Here is a 17,375-nt window from a genome sequence, read left to right on the forward strand (position 1 = left end):
GGCTAATTATCATTCAAAATTCAAAACTAGCTATTGCCTGACCTTTGGGAAAGGGGCTTCTGAAGTACAGGAAAGCATCCGTAAACACTGGGGGGTCTTGTTGCAAGACCCGGATCTTTGTAAAGTTTTGGAGGAGAGACCCCGCTTCATTTTTAAAAGGAATAGAAATTTGGCCTCTTGGATTTCCAAAAGTTTGTATTCCACCGGGCCCAATAAACAAGGGGCCACATGGTTGCGCTATAAAGGGTCCTATAGGTGTGGCAGGTCTAGATGTAAAGCCTGCACATTAATTAAGGTGTCCAAAACTTTCATGAGCTCCACCACTGGATATACTTACAAAATTCCTCAGTATTTTAACTGCCAGACTAAGGGGGTGGTATACCTGGCAACATGTGATTGCGGGGCCCAGTACGTGGGCAAGACCATCCGGGGGGCTGGCACACGTTTCTTGGAACATATATCAGCAGTGGAAAGAGGTGATGTGAGGTCGGCAGTAGCTAAGCACATTATAGAACAACATAACAAACGGTGCAAGGTTACCTTCCAAATTATTGATAAACCTAGATTGAACATTAGGAAGGGGGAATTGGATAAGAAACTTTCGGAGCGAGAGGCCTACTGGATGTTCCACTTGAAAACTATTGAAACGTATGGGGGTCTTAATAGGGAGTGGGAGCTCTCCTGTTATTGTTAGCAGGGGTTTTCTTCCACTTCCATGTTATTTTACTCGATTTTGGCTTACCATGGAGTTTTGGTGGTTCCTTAAGGGCATTGAACGCATATGGTTAATACTGAGGTGGTCCTAGCAGTCTTTCGGCTATACATGTATTTATCAATTTTATATTTCCGACCACTCATATATGTCGGAATGACTGTATATATATATATAGTATACATAGTACGATTTCCACACCAGTCTAATATTGGGAAACAACCTAGGAGTTAGCTATGACATATCCTTTTATAGGTATTGCATATGGATTATGGAATTACTCCTGGGTTTAGAGATCCCCCTAATGTTTTTATTATTATTAATATATATTTTTTCTCATTTTAATCACTTATGTTTTGGTTCAGTATGGGTTTTGCATCCTAACCACTATATGGACGGTATATTGGGGGTTAACACACCCGGTGGGGGTGGGTCTTGATGGTATATTTAAGGCACTGGAGGGTGTGGAACAATTGTTATAGCTTCTGATGAAGTGGCAGTAGGCCACGAAACGCGTCAAGCTGATGGTGTGGTTTTTGTAACATGTTTTTAATGGAGATATGAAATAAAGAATTTACTATTTTTATGAAGAAGCAGTCTTGGCGTGCTCCATCCACCAACACTAACTTTTTCCTGTGTGTAACCTGCCTGTCTGATACATCTGTGACAATAAATAAGTTCCACTGGTTAAACATCCATCCAGTGTTCTGTCTCTGCATACACGGAGGATCCACACTGCCGGGTAAGCAACTACCCCAGGGAGGGGGCAAGGTGCCAGGAGTGCTGGGAGTCCCCACACTGCAGTACAGTATCAAGTTCTCAGGAGGGGAGTTATAGTTCATTCTATCCCTATCCTGGGTGGAGGCACGCCAAAGTATAAAGGAATAGCTGTTCCCCAAAGTAAGCGGGGCTCACGACTCCTGAAAGCGCCAAGTATAATGACATATCAGCAGGTAGTGCCACATCTATTTCTAAAGTGGGCTACATATAAATATCAGTATGCAGCATTTTATATTAAAATAAAACCCATACTACAGTATACATGTGCTCTTGTAACTCAGAGAGTAAGTGAAGCGCTACAATGGGGTGTATGAATGTATTTGTTTATATAGCACGAAAATTGTATGCAGTGCTTTACAAGGTGTGAACACATATAGGGGTATAGTTCTAATAAGTTATGTTATAATAAGTAGAGAGGTTGCAAGTTCAAACCCTTATAATTGTTTTATTTCTTAGTTCACAATATTGTTTATTACTCTACTGCTAGATCTGTATATATATTATTTGCTGTACAGGAGTAAACTGACACTACAGCTCCTTGCACCTTAATAAATGCTATTGTCAGGCACAATATTTGTGGCTAAACCTTGTATATCTATCAGTTTCTTAAACTTGTGTGACAGTCTTTCTCTGGACTACAACTCTCAGAAACTTGATAATCAGTAATGCCCAGTGAGGATTTCTGAACATTATTTCTCATTTCACTTTCTGTGTGTATTCAGTATGTGTGTTATATCCCTTAGAAGGCCCAGACTGGCTCTGTGGATTCTGGCAAATGACAAAGGGGCCGCTGAGAATGCTGGGACTTTAGGTCCCAGCTGAATCGGCTTGCCAGGGTTTGGGAAACAGGAGTGATAAGCAAATTTACAATTGAATGGTGGAACAAAAAGACCAGCACAAACTACAGTTCCTTCCCAACACCTGCAATGTAATTAGACTCCATGTCATAGTCTGTTCTACCAGACCTATGGGACTTATTTACCTAGCCAGTGTGTTGTATATCTATGTATTTCTATGTATCCTTGATTCTGCCCTGTCCTTCACTCCTCATATCCAGTCACTTATCAAATCATTTCACTTTCAAGAAATATTTCCAAAATACGATCATTTATCACCCAGATGCTGCCAAAATTCTTATTCACTGTCTTATAATATCTCGCCTGGACTACTGTAACTCCCTACTAATTGGCCTTCCCCTCCAAAGACTGTCCCCTCTCCAGTCCATAATGAATACTGCTGCCAGGCTCATACACCTCTCCAACCGCTCCTCCTCTGCCATGCCGCTCTGCCAATCCCTCTGCCGTGCCACTCTGCCAATCCCTCTGCCATGCCAGTCTGCCAATCCCTGCACTGGCTTCCCCTACCATCCAGGATAAAATTCAAACTAATGACTCTCACATTCAAAGCAGTTCATAACTCTGCCCCACCCTACATCTCTGAACTCATCTCTAGGTACCATCCAACCCGCTTGTTACGCTCCTCTACTGACCTGCTCCTCAACTCCTCTCTCATTCCCTCCTCACACGCTCGCATTCAAGACTTTGCAAGGGCTGCCCCCCTTCTCTGGAATTCGCTCCCACAAACTATTAGACTTTCTCCCAATCTCTCTGCCTTCAAGAGATCTCTAAAAACGCATTTATTTAGAGAAGCTTACCCTAATCTAGTTTAGCAACACCCTGTGCCCCACCTCTCACAACTCTGGTCATGCCCATTTCCACACCTTGTGTCTCAACCCTTTCTCCTTGTAGATTGTAAGCTCTTTTGGGCAGGGCTCTCTTCACCTCTTGTATCGGTTATTGATTGCTTTATATGTTACTCTGTATGTCCAATGTATGAAACCCACTTATTGTACAACACTGCAGAGTATGTTGTCACTTTATAAATAAATGTTAATAATAATAAATAATAGTGTCTATTTCTCTACAACTGTGGAATCTCATATCTGGAAATCAGTTATCCAGAGACATACCGTATATACTCGAGTATAAGCCGAGGTACCTAATTTTATCTAAGAAAACTGGAAAAACGTATTGACTCGAGTATAAGCCTAGGGTGCAGCCACTACTGAAAGTTGAAGTGATATCACCCCCCTCCCAGCAGCCAATTAGCAGAACAATGTGAAAGCATCCAGCTCCCAGTATATATCAGAATAGCACACAATAGTAAGATATCCAAGTCCAGCTTGGGACTCCCCCAGTTACATGGGAGCAGGAGAAACAATAGGTTACCTCAAAGCAGTTCTAATGTGTAGCAATGCACTGAGATGGCTGCCTACACACCTATATTACAACCAAAAAATTACATTTGTTGGTTCAAGAACACAATTTTAAATTATTTGCTGTGTAAACAGTGTAATTTAGAACTCAAAGTATACCATAAAAATCATGACAGTATTCCTTTAAAATTTACTTGATATGTTGTGTATAAAAACCTCACTAATCAGTTCCCTGCAAGAAGACCCACTCTTGCTCATTCCTCCTTCTCCCTTTACATGGTGCACTATGAATAGAGGTCCACAGAAAAACTCACAAGTGGGAGAATACTGTGGCTTCCTAGCATATTATTTCTTACCAGTGACAGGCACATCCAATGATCCAAGTATATTGTATTCTGTTTAATGCGCCCCATAACGACGATGCATGTCTAACCAAACCCTATGAATGTGTTATTCATATTGTACATTATTCATATTGTACTGAGCCGGAGTTAATAGCACTTAGTGAGTGCTGCAGCAGGTGCCCCTGTGTGCAATTAACTTGTGTGCCATTACCTACATGTGAAAGGACTGTGTGAAGGTCATAAGCCAAGGATTCCCTGAAATGTTAGGCCTGTCTCATCTCTTCCCTGCCGATCCCTTACTGATGCAGAGTTTATACCTTAACTAAGCAGCGGCCGTCTCATAATGGAAGCGACGGTATGGTGCTTGTGATGTAGCGCGTGTCACATCTCTTCCCTTGGAGATCCCTTACCGATGCAGCGACTGGGCGCGTAACGGTAGCGTTGCTACGGCGCATGTGATGTAGCGCTTGTCACAGGTGATCCCTTACCGATGCAGCGGCTGGGCTCTTAATGGTAGCGCGGTAGCGATGCTATGACGCGTATGATGCCTTGCGCACGCGTGCCCGTCTGTCCACTTAGGTGCGCGCAAGGAGCGCATTGCATCAGTGAATCCATAGCCAACTACCGTATATACCCGAGTATAAGTCGAGGCTTACTTTTTAAGCACATTTTTAGTGCTCAAAAACTCGGCTTATACTCGAGTATATACGGTATACTGTTTTAATCAAATAATTCAAATTTGTAAAAATAACTACCTTTTTCCCTGTATTAATAAAACAGTACCTGTACTTGATCCCAACTAAGATATAATTACCCCTTATTGGGGGCAGAACAGCCCTATTGGTTTTATTTAATGGTTAAATGATTCCCTTTTCTCTGTAATAATAAAACAGTACCTGTACTTGATCCCAACTAAGATATAATTACCCCTTATTGGGGGCAGAACAGTCCTATTGGGTTTATTTAGTGGTTAAATGATTCCCTTTTCTCTGTAATAATAAAACAGTACCTGTACTTGATCCCAACTAAGATATAATTACCCCTTATTGGGGGCAGAACAGTCCTATTGGGTTTATTTAATGGTTAAATGATTCCCTTTTCTCTGTAATAATAAAACAGTTCCTGTACTTGATCCCAACTAAGACAAAAAACAACAACAAAGATGACAGATAATCGCCATGGAAACGTGATGACATCACAATGAGTAAAAGAAAAACAACCACATAGATAAGAGATAATCGTCATGGAAACGTGATGACATCACAATGAGAAGAGATAATCGCCATGGAAACGTGATGACATCACAATGAGAAGAGATAATCGCCATGGAAACCTGATGACATCACAATGGGAAGAGATAATCGCCATGGAAACGTGATGACATCACAATGACCAAAACTAAAGGCTTGATCAAGCTCACTTGAGTTAGTATACCTTGAGGAAGGACTAGAGACACACTGAGTTTCATCCAGTTGAGCTTTAGTCTATACTCAAGTTTAATCAAGCTAGTTTTTTTTAGTTTTTTATAAGCAAGATCATTGAACACTTTTGCTAGCTAGATGGAGAGAACTATACCAAGGAAGACTGTTAGACCACAACAAAAAAAAGAATGTAATTCAGACACCAAACCCAATAAACAGCCTACAGCTAAGGACAAACATGATGTTTCTCCTACAAAAGGACATGTATCAAAAAACACCCACAGAAAGAAAATCAATCCAGATTCCCTTAAACAGGCTAAATTATTGGTAGAAAAAGCAATTCAGGAAAATAAAATATTTACTATCCAAGGCTATTATCCTTACATACGGAGTGGCCTGAGAATCAGAGGATGGGTGGAGAAAAACTTTCATAAGAGCCAACATGATTATTTTGATGATCCAGAAGGTATCTGTGATCTTACATCAAGGCTTTTACGTAATCAAGATCCCAATTTTGTCTGGGTACCAACATATAACTGCTTGGACAGCCGCCTGTTAAAAAATGATCAAATTATAATGAATCATTATTCCAAATCTGTGTTCACCACTAAGGTGGGCCTGTGCCTTAATTTAAGAAACCTACATTGGTTTGCAGATGCTGATCTAAATTCCTTTTTCCCACGTTGCTATAGACTGGGAGTCAAAGAAGAAAAACAAGCATTTATTGAGGATTTCCGGCTCACTGCAGCCTGTAGCATTCTAAAACTTGTTTCACGTGAAGGAAAAAATATGCCTAACAGAAGAGATGTGAAAAAAGAAAGCACTCCTGCACTTCTGTTAAAATATAACAAGAAAGCCCAACCACTTATAACAAGTGTTAATACAGGTGTCCCAGTTCACATTATCAAAACAGCTCTCAAGGCTTGCAAGCAATACTTGAACACTTTGGAGCATGAAGATATTGACTGGAAACTGGGTTCTACTAATGCCATTACAGAAGATGAATGGAAAGAATTCCTGGACGGATATTATCAGGTGATCCATAAAAATAGAATCATAAATGAGGCTGAAAATTATGTAAGCCAGTGCCAAGATATTTTACAAAAACTGAAGGCAGTGAAACCACAGCTGGACATTGACGGGGAAAGAAATATATGGATTGTAAAACCAGGAGCTAGCAGCAGAGGAAGGGGCATAACCTGTATTGATTACCTAGAGGAAGCCCTTAAGTTTGTGGACTGTGATCCACCGTTTATAAATCATGACAAGTTGGTGGTGCAAAAATATATTGAGAGGCCACTACTAATTTATGGCACCAAATTTGATGTACGCCAATGGTTTGTGGTAACCAACTGGAATCCACTAACTATCTGGTACTACAAGGAGTGTTACCTGCGTTTTTCATCGCAACCGTTCTCCTTGAAGAACCTACACTCTTCTATACACCTGTGCAATAATGCAATTCAAAAGAACTATTCAATTTCCCAGAGCCGACATCCACAGCTCCCAAAAGAAAACATGTGGTTCAAGAATCAATTTCAAGATTACCTCCAGATGACTGGAGCAACCAATGCATGGAAAGAAATAATTGAACCAGGCATGAAAGCAGCAATTATTCACACCATGCAATGTTCCCAGGACATGGAGGAGGGAAGGAAAAATAGTTTTCAGATCTATGGAGCAGACTTCATGTTTGGAGAGAACTTCCAACCCTGGTTGATTGAGATCAATGCTAATCCTGATATGTCACTGTCTACATCAGTGACCAGCAGGCTCGTCGCTAGAGTCCAAGAGGACTTACTATGCCTTATCCTAGACCGGAAACAGCATGCTGACGCTGATGTGGGAGTATTTGAGCTAATTTATAAACAACCTGTAATAAAAATCCCTCTATGTTACACTAAGCAGCTGTTAGTTAAAGGGAATGAAATAAAAAAACTGATGACCGATGAAAAGAATCAAATGTTCAAAGGAAGTATTGCTAAGGATGAAAGGGGCCCTTGCTTATTACACAGAACAAAAACCACAGCAACCTGGAAAGAAATAAAAGGAGGGAGAGAAACGTCACCTTCTAAGAAGGTTGAGCATATCATACTTCCTACTATTAAACAGGGACTGGAGAAGAGAAAAGAAGGAGTTAACCAGTATCAGCTACCAAAATTGTGTGCACATGAAAAGACCATTAGAAGGAAGGACCCAGCAAGGACTAAAAATGAAGCCTTTGACCATCAGAAATTGCCCAACATAAATTCTGGACAATTACAAGTAACTGGTCATTTAGCAAAGATACAAAAACCAGGATCATTAACCAAGTCATTGTATAAAGGAACACACTATTTAGCATCTCCATATCAAATGTGTACTAGTGGCAAAAAGTAAAAGCTAATGGGAAAAAAACAAATGATAATATTTCCAAAAAACAAATTCCATTAAGCTACTAGAAGGTTATAAAACACTTGCTGCAACCTTCTGCCACTGCAGTCAGTGATAACCTTTGTAGTTCCTAAAGAAAACCTCATGTAGATGGAAAGAACTGAAGAAGAGGGGACAAAGAGGCCATGAAAATTACATACCTAGCAGAACAGAATACAAGAACACAGAACTGTCACTTTTGGTATTCATTAATTTTAAAGACAAAGTCAGGGTGGGATGGAGGGTGGGGGCACATAATGGGAGAACTTGCCATAGCTGGATATATCCAAAAGACTCACAAAAATCACCCCCCAGAAGACTGATGTCTCCGATACAGAAAATTTTAAATGCAGAAGATTTGGAAAGAACAATTGTAATAGTAAAAAAAAAGAAAAAAAAAAAGCACACTAAATTTAAGAAACTCTGCAATAACGTTAAGCAACCTCTGCTTATAAGCCCAGATTTGGTGAGTGACTTTTGGTATATCCAAAAGTCTCACAAAAATCACCCCCAGAAGATTGATGTCGAAGGTACAGAAAATTTTAAATAGAGAAGATTTGGAAAGAACACTTGCAATAGTCAAAAAAAAAAAAAAAAGGGTCTAGACTAATGCATTTTTTAGGAGTTTTCTAAATGGATTTATCAGGGTGGGATGGAGGGTGGGGGTGGGGGAAGGAGATATATCCAAAAGTCTCACAAAAATCACCCCCAGAAGATTGAAGTCGAAGGTACAGAAAATTTTAAATAGAGAAGATTTGGAAAGAACACTTGCAATAGTCAAAAAAAAAAAAAAAAAGGGTCTAGACCCATGCATTCTTTAGCAGTTTTATAAATGGATTTATCAGGGTGTGATTGAGGGAGTGGAGCATAATAAGAAATGGTCAGGACATAGGTGGGGATGTCCAAAAATTTCCCCCAGAAGTATAACGTCTCTCACACTGAATATGTCAGAGTTCGCCTGTGGCCAATGTTCGGCGCATGCACGTTAAATCACACGCTCACAAGTTCGATGTCAAGCACCTACACGTTAATACTCGAGCACGTAAGTGTTCGTGCACAAGTTTCGATGCAAGCCCGCGTGTGTGCGAGCGTGTGTACGTACGTACACAATCGCGTGTAGTTTCGGACGCATGCACATCTATTGTAAATAGCCGCTGAGGCCTACGCTCCAGTGCAAGGTGATTGTCTCTGACTGACACTGAGTGTTCCTGTACTTCTGATTATTGATCCTTGGACTTCTGATTACGGCATTGTTTCTTCAGTTGATCCTTCGGCTTGACTTCTGACGTTGATCTTCTGGTTATGACCCCGGCCTGTTCTGTGACTTCCTCTCTCTGCATCCGGTGCCTGCTGTTGTGTACCTACAGTATCAACATCTCATTTCATGACAGCCCCACCAAAACTATGCATACAGTTTTGTTACTTGGATGTCTTTATGTTGCTGCCAATGATCCTGTTCTATTTTTAGCAGTAAATTAAAAAATCGTGATCAGGGTAGATTTTATTAGCTCAATTTGTATAGCATCCATAACAATGTTTCTTTATAGAACATCTTAGACATTTTGCGCAGCACACCTGCAGAGAAGAAGATTACATTTTATGAAACATCAAGTAATTTGAAATATTCTTGCTGATATAAAACCAAAGGCACAGAAAAAAGGCTTGTGATAGAATATTAGACAATGCCTTGTACTCTAATGTTCATCTACATACAGTATTTGTCTTGATGAAATACTTTAGCAACGTTTCCTTTGTACTAAATCCTGCCCAAGGTCACTTTTAGCTTTAGGTGGCAGACGGCCAAATATTACTTTTACCTTCTGAATAATTTTCTAAATAAGAGGCACTTACATGAGGTTAATTTGCTTTTATTCACATAAACACATTAAGAGTCCCCTAATGTCTTTCATACATTAAGATCATTCTAGTGAACACATTTTATTTCATCTACAACCAATTAAACACCACATTGGTCAGTCATCGTGTCTGTATTTCCATTATCATAAGCAATTAGCGCCAATTATCATATAAAATGAGTTTCAAAGGGACATAGTAATAAGTATTTGTCTTAGTCTTATCACACCAGCTCACCTCTACAAGAAGTGCATGTTGTATAGCATTCTGTCCTCTGTACTTATTTTTGTTTGCAAAACACAATACATAAGAATTATATCAATGTAGCTTTCTTCAAATAATGTTATTAGCTACTCAAAAACATGATCATTATGCCAATTCTATAACAACCACCCTTTATAGAGCATTAGTGCACACAGGGACTTTCTGCACTTGTCATTGTGAAGAGACTACAACCTGGGATCACAATATTTTGAGTGCAGTGATGGCAGCAGCGAGAGCGGCTATTAATGTCTTTGGAGAGGAAGAGGAATTTTAACATCAAGATGGTTACGCAGTGGGAAGATAGGTTAAACTGTATTTTAATTATGTTTTTCATTGTCTTTTCTTGGCCTGCTGCCTTGCAGTTTTATACATTCACCAAACTCCTCAGTGACTTCTAATATCCTTTTAAATTACATCAGAGGGTATATTATTCCTTATGCAATTCATTCCTGTGCAAAGACCTTGGTATTACAATTGCTTCTTCTCTTGCCAAATAACTACTATCATTTTCTATATGAAGGAAAGCATAATAAAACATTTTAAAAGGCATTTCAAGATTTGAACCAACTGTGTCATGATTACATACCCTGTATGGAGACCAGCTATACATTAATGAAAATATTAGCCTTATATAAAATCAGTTTGATGTGTATTGTTATACATCACTTGCCATTCCCAATACACCAACTCACACACCAACCATTGCTATCATTCTATTTTTTTGTACATGTGTCACTCATATGCACACAATGCAATGCATATCACCTAACCTGTGCCTTACCCATCTCTATGGTTTGATGATAAAAATATATCAACAAAATGGCTTCATTCATCTGCACAGCTTTGTTTCATATATAGTGAACATGTGACTGGTTTGGAACACCCTGTGCTTTACTGTCAAGTAATAAATAGAATTCTGTCAATTTTCATATGTATGTGTATGTTTATCAAGTAACTTTGATGTCCTGATAAGACAAACCACAAAAGTAGCTAATGATCTTAAAGGAGAAGTAAAGTCATTTTGGCATTTTACTGCCAATAGATTCGCCACATTTGTGCCACCTAGAACAGTATATTAATTCTGCAGAAAGCTTTACCATACCCAAGTAAAGAGCCCTAGAAGCTTTTTCTGTTTGTTTAAGATAGCTGCCATTTTAAGTAGCTTCCTGCTTGCAGCTCTAGCCATTATAGCTCTGATTACACATTCCTAAGGGGAGTGAGTTTTATGAGAGGAGGGAGGGGGAGAGAGCTGCACAGACTCTGGCTGAGAGACAAGAAAAGGAGACAAGAAATCCTGTGCTTCTTTTGATAGAGGACTCTGTAAGTGCTTATGGCTGTATTTACTGTACATAGACCTTTTTAAGAAAGCTTTCTTAGTTTTTACCTTTCCTTTTCCTTTAATTAGTGAGAGCACACTAGCCTACTTCTGTCATAAGCCTGTGATATTAGAAAATAACCTATCTTAGTCTGACTTAGCATGACTATTTGAAAATTTGACTTTGATGATGATAATCAATAGCTAGGCTCATTTATTGATTATAAGGAATTTCAGATTTACTAATTTTAACTTAAAAGAGATCCCTCAAATGTGCCCTTGATTGCATGTGATTGAGAAAAACATGAAATACAGCTTGAAGTTTGCTAATGGAAATGTGATTATAACAATTCAGCATCTAAAAGCTGGCGAATTTGTGTAGAAGTCAAAGGGAGTTTTTTTGCACTTAATAAATCTGGAATATTAGATTTTTCAAAACTCAAATTCTCTACAAAAACGGTACAAAAATGTAGAAATCTGTCTCACAGTAAGGAGTATTCACAGAAGAGTGGCTACACTATAGTCATAGATGATTGTAAAATGTGCATTTGCGTAATTGTCATATTTTTTTCTATAATAACCTAGGAATTGTAAAAAAAAACATGGAAACTTAATATAACAATTCGGCATCTAAAAGCTGGTGAATTCACATAGAATTCAATTGGAGTTTTTTGCACTTAATAAATCGAATTCACTACAAAAAAAACTACGACTAGAAATTCTAAAGTGTTTAAACCCCATAGGTAAAGTGGTATCCAGAGAAGAGTGACTACAGTATAGTCACAGAGGCCTATTCCATCAAAATATTAACTTTTTATTAAAAAATCTATATAAAAAAACACAATTGACTAAAACCATAAAAAAACTGAATATCTTTGAAATTATTTAGTCAATTCAAGTTTTTTTTTTATTCAATATACAAATTAAAGGTCATAGACGGAAAAAAAAAATTGCAAAAAATATTCAGATTTTGCAATGTATTATTCTTCATTAGACTGTTATTGCATTGCAAACTTTTTAAGGCATGCTTGAAGGTGGCATAATCTTTTGGAGCAAACATAAATTTTTCATTAAGAAGTTTTATTACATGCACTGCACACTGTCACAAACTATAACATTCACAAACTTTCTTCCACTGTTGTAAAGGGGCCATACACGCTAAGATCCACTCGCTTGGCGAGATCCAACAAGAAATCAAACTGGTTTCAGGCCAGATGTTGCTCGGGCAGGTCCGCTGTTAGTGCCCATACATGGGCCAATAAGCTGCTGAATTGGTCTAGGGGACCAATATATATAATAGGCCCGTGTATGGCCACCTTTAGTGGTCGCTAAACAGTTCTGTGCTCGCAATAGCCATTTTAGGCAAATTGATTTGCACAGAGGCATATATAGTCACATTGTTAATATTTTCCATTACTGACTTTTATTACATTCCCCACTGACTTCTACATGACCTTGCAAGTTTACATTTGTATATTTTCATCTAATACATTTTGAAAATTCACATTAGGCAAATTCTGGATTTTAATGCAAAAAAAACCTTAAATCATGGAAAATAATTATGAATGTTGCTTAATCTGGCCCATGGAATAACATTTTATATCACAAGTAGGAGTAGTTTTAAACTTTTTGATTAAGCTTTGCTGCTCTCAGGTTCAGATTCAGCCTTGCCTTGACATTTTATAATCATTTTCAGCATTTACAAATAAATACATATATTTTTTAAACAATTAATAAGAAATATAAAAGAAAGCATTTCAGCTTGGCTAAAAGGTAGGGGGTAAATCATGAACAATTACTGGCAGTCCTCGGTGAAGTTAGAGTCAGCATTTAATAAATGCAAGAGAGGAAGATGAATCAGAGCATCCTGCTGAGTTCCTGAGTGACAGAGAAAATGAGGCAGCATAATGTCAATGACAATAGCACACCACTGTTTTGAGTCTTAATTGTTAATTTATAACATATGTACAGGGGTTATTCTGCACAGAAGCACCAACTACCCCTGATGATTAATTATCTGAAGTTATCATCAGTTATAGTTTGGATCCTGGAGGTAGTGAATATGGACACTTACTATTAGATGGAAGTGGCAGTCTTTACATGACAAATGAAACATCATGACTATGAGACTAGGCTGGATGTGGATAAACAAAAAAGAGTAGGACGAGAAACAATGGTCAGCAAATGATACAAGACCCTTAGGGCTGCTTAATCTCTCTTTAATGGTTTAGATTTAACCCAACATCTGAATTAATCCCAATAATGTAATGGTGTGCAAACCTGGTTAAGTATTTTATTAAGCTTAATTCAACATCATAAACTTAAGGTAAATATGTCAGATGAAGGTCATCTGAGCAGAACACAAAAACCTTATTAATTGTTTATGAACTGATGCTTAAATAAAGTGAATGGAGCTTCAAACAGATTTATGTAGCAGCATGGATAATATAAAAAGATTGGGAAAATAGGGCACTCATCATAGGCTGGAGAGTAAACTACTTTTAAAAAAACTGCTGAAACAGCAAATGTTCTTCAGGGCAAAATATTTATAGTGCATGTTCAGCACTATGTGACATGTTCTACAGAACATTTGCATTTTTCATACTGATACATCTGGGTTTAGAAGTTTAAATTTACCTTTATAATGGATATTGTTGTAGTATAATTCTTGAAATAGGTTGTCAATTATGCTGATGTGTGTTGCATTAGCAGTTTTTAAAGTATTTATCATTCCGATACTAAAATAATGTGCTAGGTATATATTAAATGGTTACTTTTGCTTGCATGCATTTTATATATCCTATAAAAATAAATACATACACACATACATTCATTTTAGGCATGTTGATGCCTCATTCCCACCAAAGATTGTGATGTAGCCTGGCCAAATCAAATGAATCCCTACTAAATTAAATGCAATAATCACATGACAAATTCTGTTAGCATGGGAAATCTGATCATACAATGCTGTTCAACTGCCACCATACTATGGCCACGCACAGACCTATGTATTCTATAATTATTGCAATTTCATTGTGCCTGCATTTAGTGGTCAGATTGTGCCAGGAGTTTAAGTTCTACATAAAAGTAGCTGATTTTGTAATTTGTCACTGTTCATTTTAATGTTGTTTTGTAATTTGTCATAGTATATATGTGTAATAAAAATGCTTGGTCATTTTGTCAAGAGTATTTAAAAAAAAAAAAAAAAAAAGTCAAAAGCTTCTGAAATTTGATTCTGATGTGTTTTTATTGAAAAATCAAAGGCAGGAATATTAGTTTTATAGAAACTTTAGCACAAAGGAATCATTCACCCAGGAAAATATAATGTAAAACAAAGTTTTAGATTAAGAGTTGAATTGTAGTTGTTACAATCTGTTCCAATTTACAAATCGCTTTTGTTACTACAGGTATGGGATCCCTTATCCGGAAACCCATTATCCAGAAAGCTCCTAATTACGGAATGCCTGTCTCCCATAGACTCCATTTTAATCAAATAATTCAGAATTTTAAAACTGATTTCCTTTTTCTCTGTAGTAATATAACAGTTCCATGTAATTGATCCCAACTAACATATAAATAATCCTTATTGGATGCAAACAATCCCATAGGGTTTAATTAATGTTTTATTGATTCTTTTTAGTAGACTTAAGGTATGGAGATCCAAATTACGGAAAGACCCCTTATCCGGAATACCCTTGGTCCCGAGCATTCTGGATAACGGGTGCTATACCTGTATTAGTATTTAATTACTATTGTTAATAGTAACACAATTCATAATCTCCTCTATCAAAATGAATGTAATACTTGTTTTTGGGGACCTACTGAAATAGCTGGGTGTTAGCTCTAACACCTGATAGAAAGAATTAGTTTTGACTCCTCAAAGCAGTCAAACCAATTGTAACAAATTTCCAGATTTGGAAAAATCCAAATGGCTTTGATAAAAAAAATTTCAACAGCTAGCAGATTATGTAGAAAATTACAGAAACAAAATGCAAAGAAATGTAAAAAATACAGAGAAATGTTTTGTATATGATGTATATTTTGGCCAAAGTGTGGTACTAACACCTCATTTTTTGTAAAAATTATTTTAAAGGCAAACTAAGCGCTGGCAATCTTTCTTTCTCTTTGTGTATAATTAATGGCTTTTTATCGTTTCTAGCAGCTGGTCAACTCCAGAATGTGGGTTAGACCGAGCGCTGGCACAATAGTGTGTTTCTAGCAGCTGGTCAACGCTACAGCGTGGGTTAGACCGAGCGCTGGCGATTTCTTTCTGTGTTTTGTGTACAAATTGTAGCCAAATTTTGCTTCTAGCTGCTATGTAGCCTTTAAACCAATGAATCACTTTCATGTGTGTGCTAAAGAGCTGGGGCTTAAAAGCTCCCTGCTTTTCCATTAGAGCCTTTTTGAGCTAAAGGTAGGTGCAATAGGTCTTACTACTCAGTCACATTGTTTGCTGGGGGACTTTATTTTAATTGCATCACAGACTCAAAGTCATTAGACAGTATAGGACTCACGTACAATGAGGGGCCTTGACGTGGCACGTGAGCTTACATATTTTGGCCAAAGTGTGGTACTAACACCTCATTTTTTGTAAAAATTATTTTTAAAGGCAAACTAAGCGCTGGCAATCTTTCTTTCTCTTTCTGTAAATATACAGGGTTAATCCCAAAGCAAATACGTTGCAATCTAGAAGTATTAAATGGATGAAGTTATACTGTCTGGTTGTGATATATTTCAACTGATTCTATGAACATGGGTTAAAAAGTGTGACATTGTTCATCTTTAAATTGCACTATTGTCTGCTGATTTGCTGCAACTGAACCTACGGTGGCCTCAGTTTGAATACAGTAAATGTGTATTTTTACTAAATTGGGGACAAAAATTGACAATGCTATCTACCCTGCATTTTTTGTACTGGCCACTGTCCTTTGCAAATCTTTGCAATTATAGTAAGTTTTATATAAACATCTATAACCAGCCAAAAGGTGCCTTTCCTTTTCTTTATTACTCTAGTTTGGTCTTCCTATTAATAATAAATGTATTTTGATAACATTCCACTAATAGCTGTTAGAATTCTTGTTGCCATGGATGACTGGGTTTGGCAGCACAAACATAATTTGAGGTTTATGCAGTCTCTTAATCTTACATACAGGTATGGAACCTATTATCCATAATGCTTGGGACCTGGATCTCTATACCTTAAGTCTACTAAAATATTAAACTAAAAATTAAACATTAAATAAACCCAATAGGACTGTTCTGCCCCCAATAAGGGGTAATTATATCTTAGTTGGGATTAAGTACAAGGTACTGTTTTATTATTACAGAACAAAAAGGAATCATTTTTTAAAAAAAAAAAAATTATTTGACTAAAATTGAGTCTCCAGAAAGACACTCCAGCCTTTATAGATTATATTTTTGCCTAACTAACAATACTAAAAATATTTTTATTTTGCGCCACCTATCTATTTTACCCACTTACACTGAACTGTTCCTTTAAGTTAACAAAAAGAAACAATTTGCTGTACAGTATTATATGCCAGGTGTTCATCAAAGACACATTTTTGATAAGCTATGCAAGCATTACAAAAACAGCTGAAGTGTTCAGGCTTGATTGCAAATACAATGGAAGCATATTTAATATAGTTCTGGTCCTTTAATCAAAACAGTGGAACCGTACAGAGTTTGTCGTATTTGTCATGATGCTGGAGCGATTATTTTATGCACATATAGGCTAATGGTTAGGCTGATGTACATAATGGAGCTTTAATTGCTTTGGATAAATAATCAGGACTTAATTAGAGAAGTAACACTTCAAGGTTCCATGTTTTACTTGCTTTGATGTATATTGTGCTAGAGGAATAGCAAATTTAGACAAGCAGCAGGTGGGAAATAGAGGTTCAAAACACTTCTTTGTTTTTCCAAAACAAATAATTTGTATAACACTACAGCACAATGCTTAAATATGTTTATGGCAGGTAAATAAGAACATTATAATGGGTCTTTGAGAAAGAGGAGTGGTAATTAGACAGGCTGGCTGTTTGGTGTAGGTGTGTAC

At 37.4% G+C, this 17,375-nt stretch overlaps 1 protein-coding gene across 1 annotated transcript; it reads left to right on the forward strand.

The window, feature by feature from the left end:
* The first annotated feature begins 5,610 nt into the window (after nt 1-5,610).
* Nucleotides 5,611-7,851, forward strand: LOC100490189 (tubulin monoglycylase TTLL3). The gene has a single exon (XM_002933931.2). The coding sequence runs from the start codon at nt 5,611-5,613 to the stop codon at nt 7,849-7,851; it is 2,241 nt and encodes a 746-aa protein (XP_002933977.1).
* The last annotated feature ends 9,524 nt before the right edge of the window (nt 7,852-17,375 follow it).

The sequence above is a fragment of the Xenopus tropicalis genome, chromosome 1 (assembly GCF_000004195.4).
Source record: "Xenopus tropicalis strain Nigerian chromosome 1, UCB_Xtro_10.0, whole genome shotgun sequence".
In the NCBI taxonomy this organism is placed as follows: Eukaryota; Metazoa; Chordata; class Amphibia; order Anura; family Pipidae; genus Xenopus; species Xenopus tropicalis.

Coding starts and splice junctions, on each gene's coding strand:
- LOC100490189 (XM_002933931.2), top strand. CDS start 5,611: ATGGAGAGAACTATACCAAGGAAGACTGTTAGACCACAACAAAAAAAA.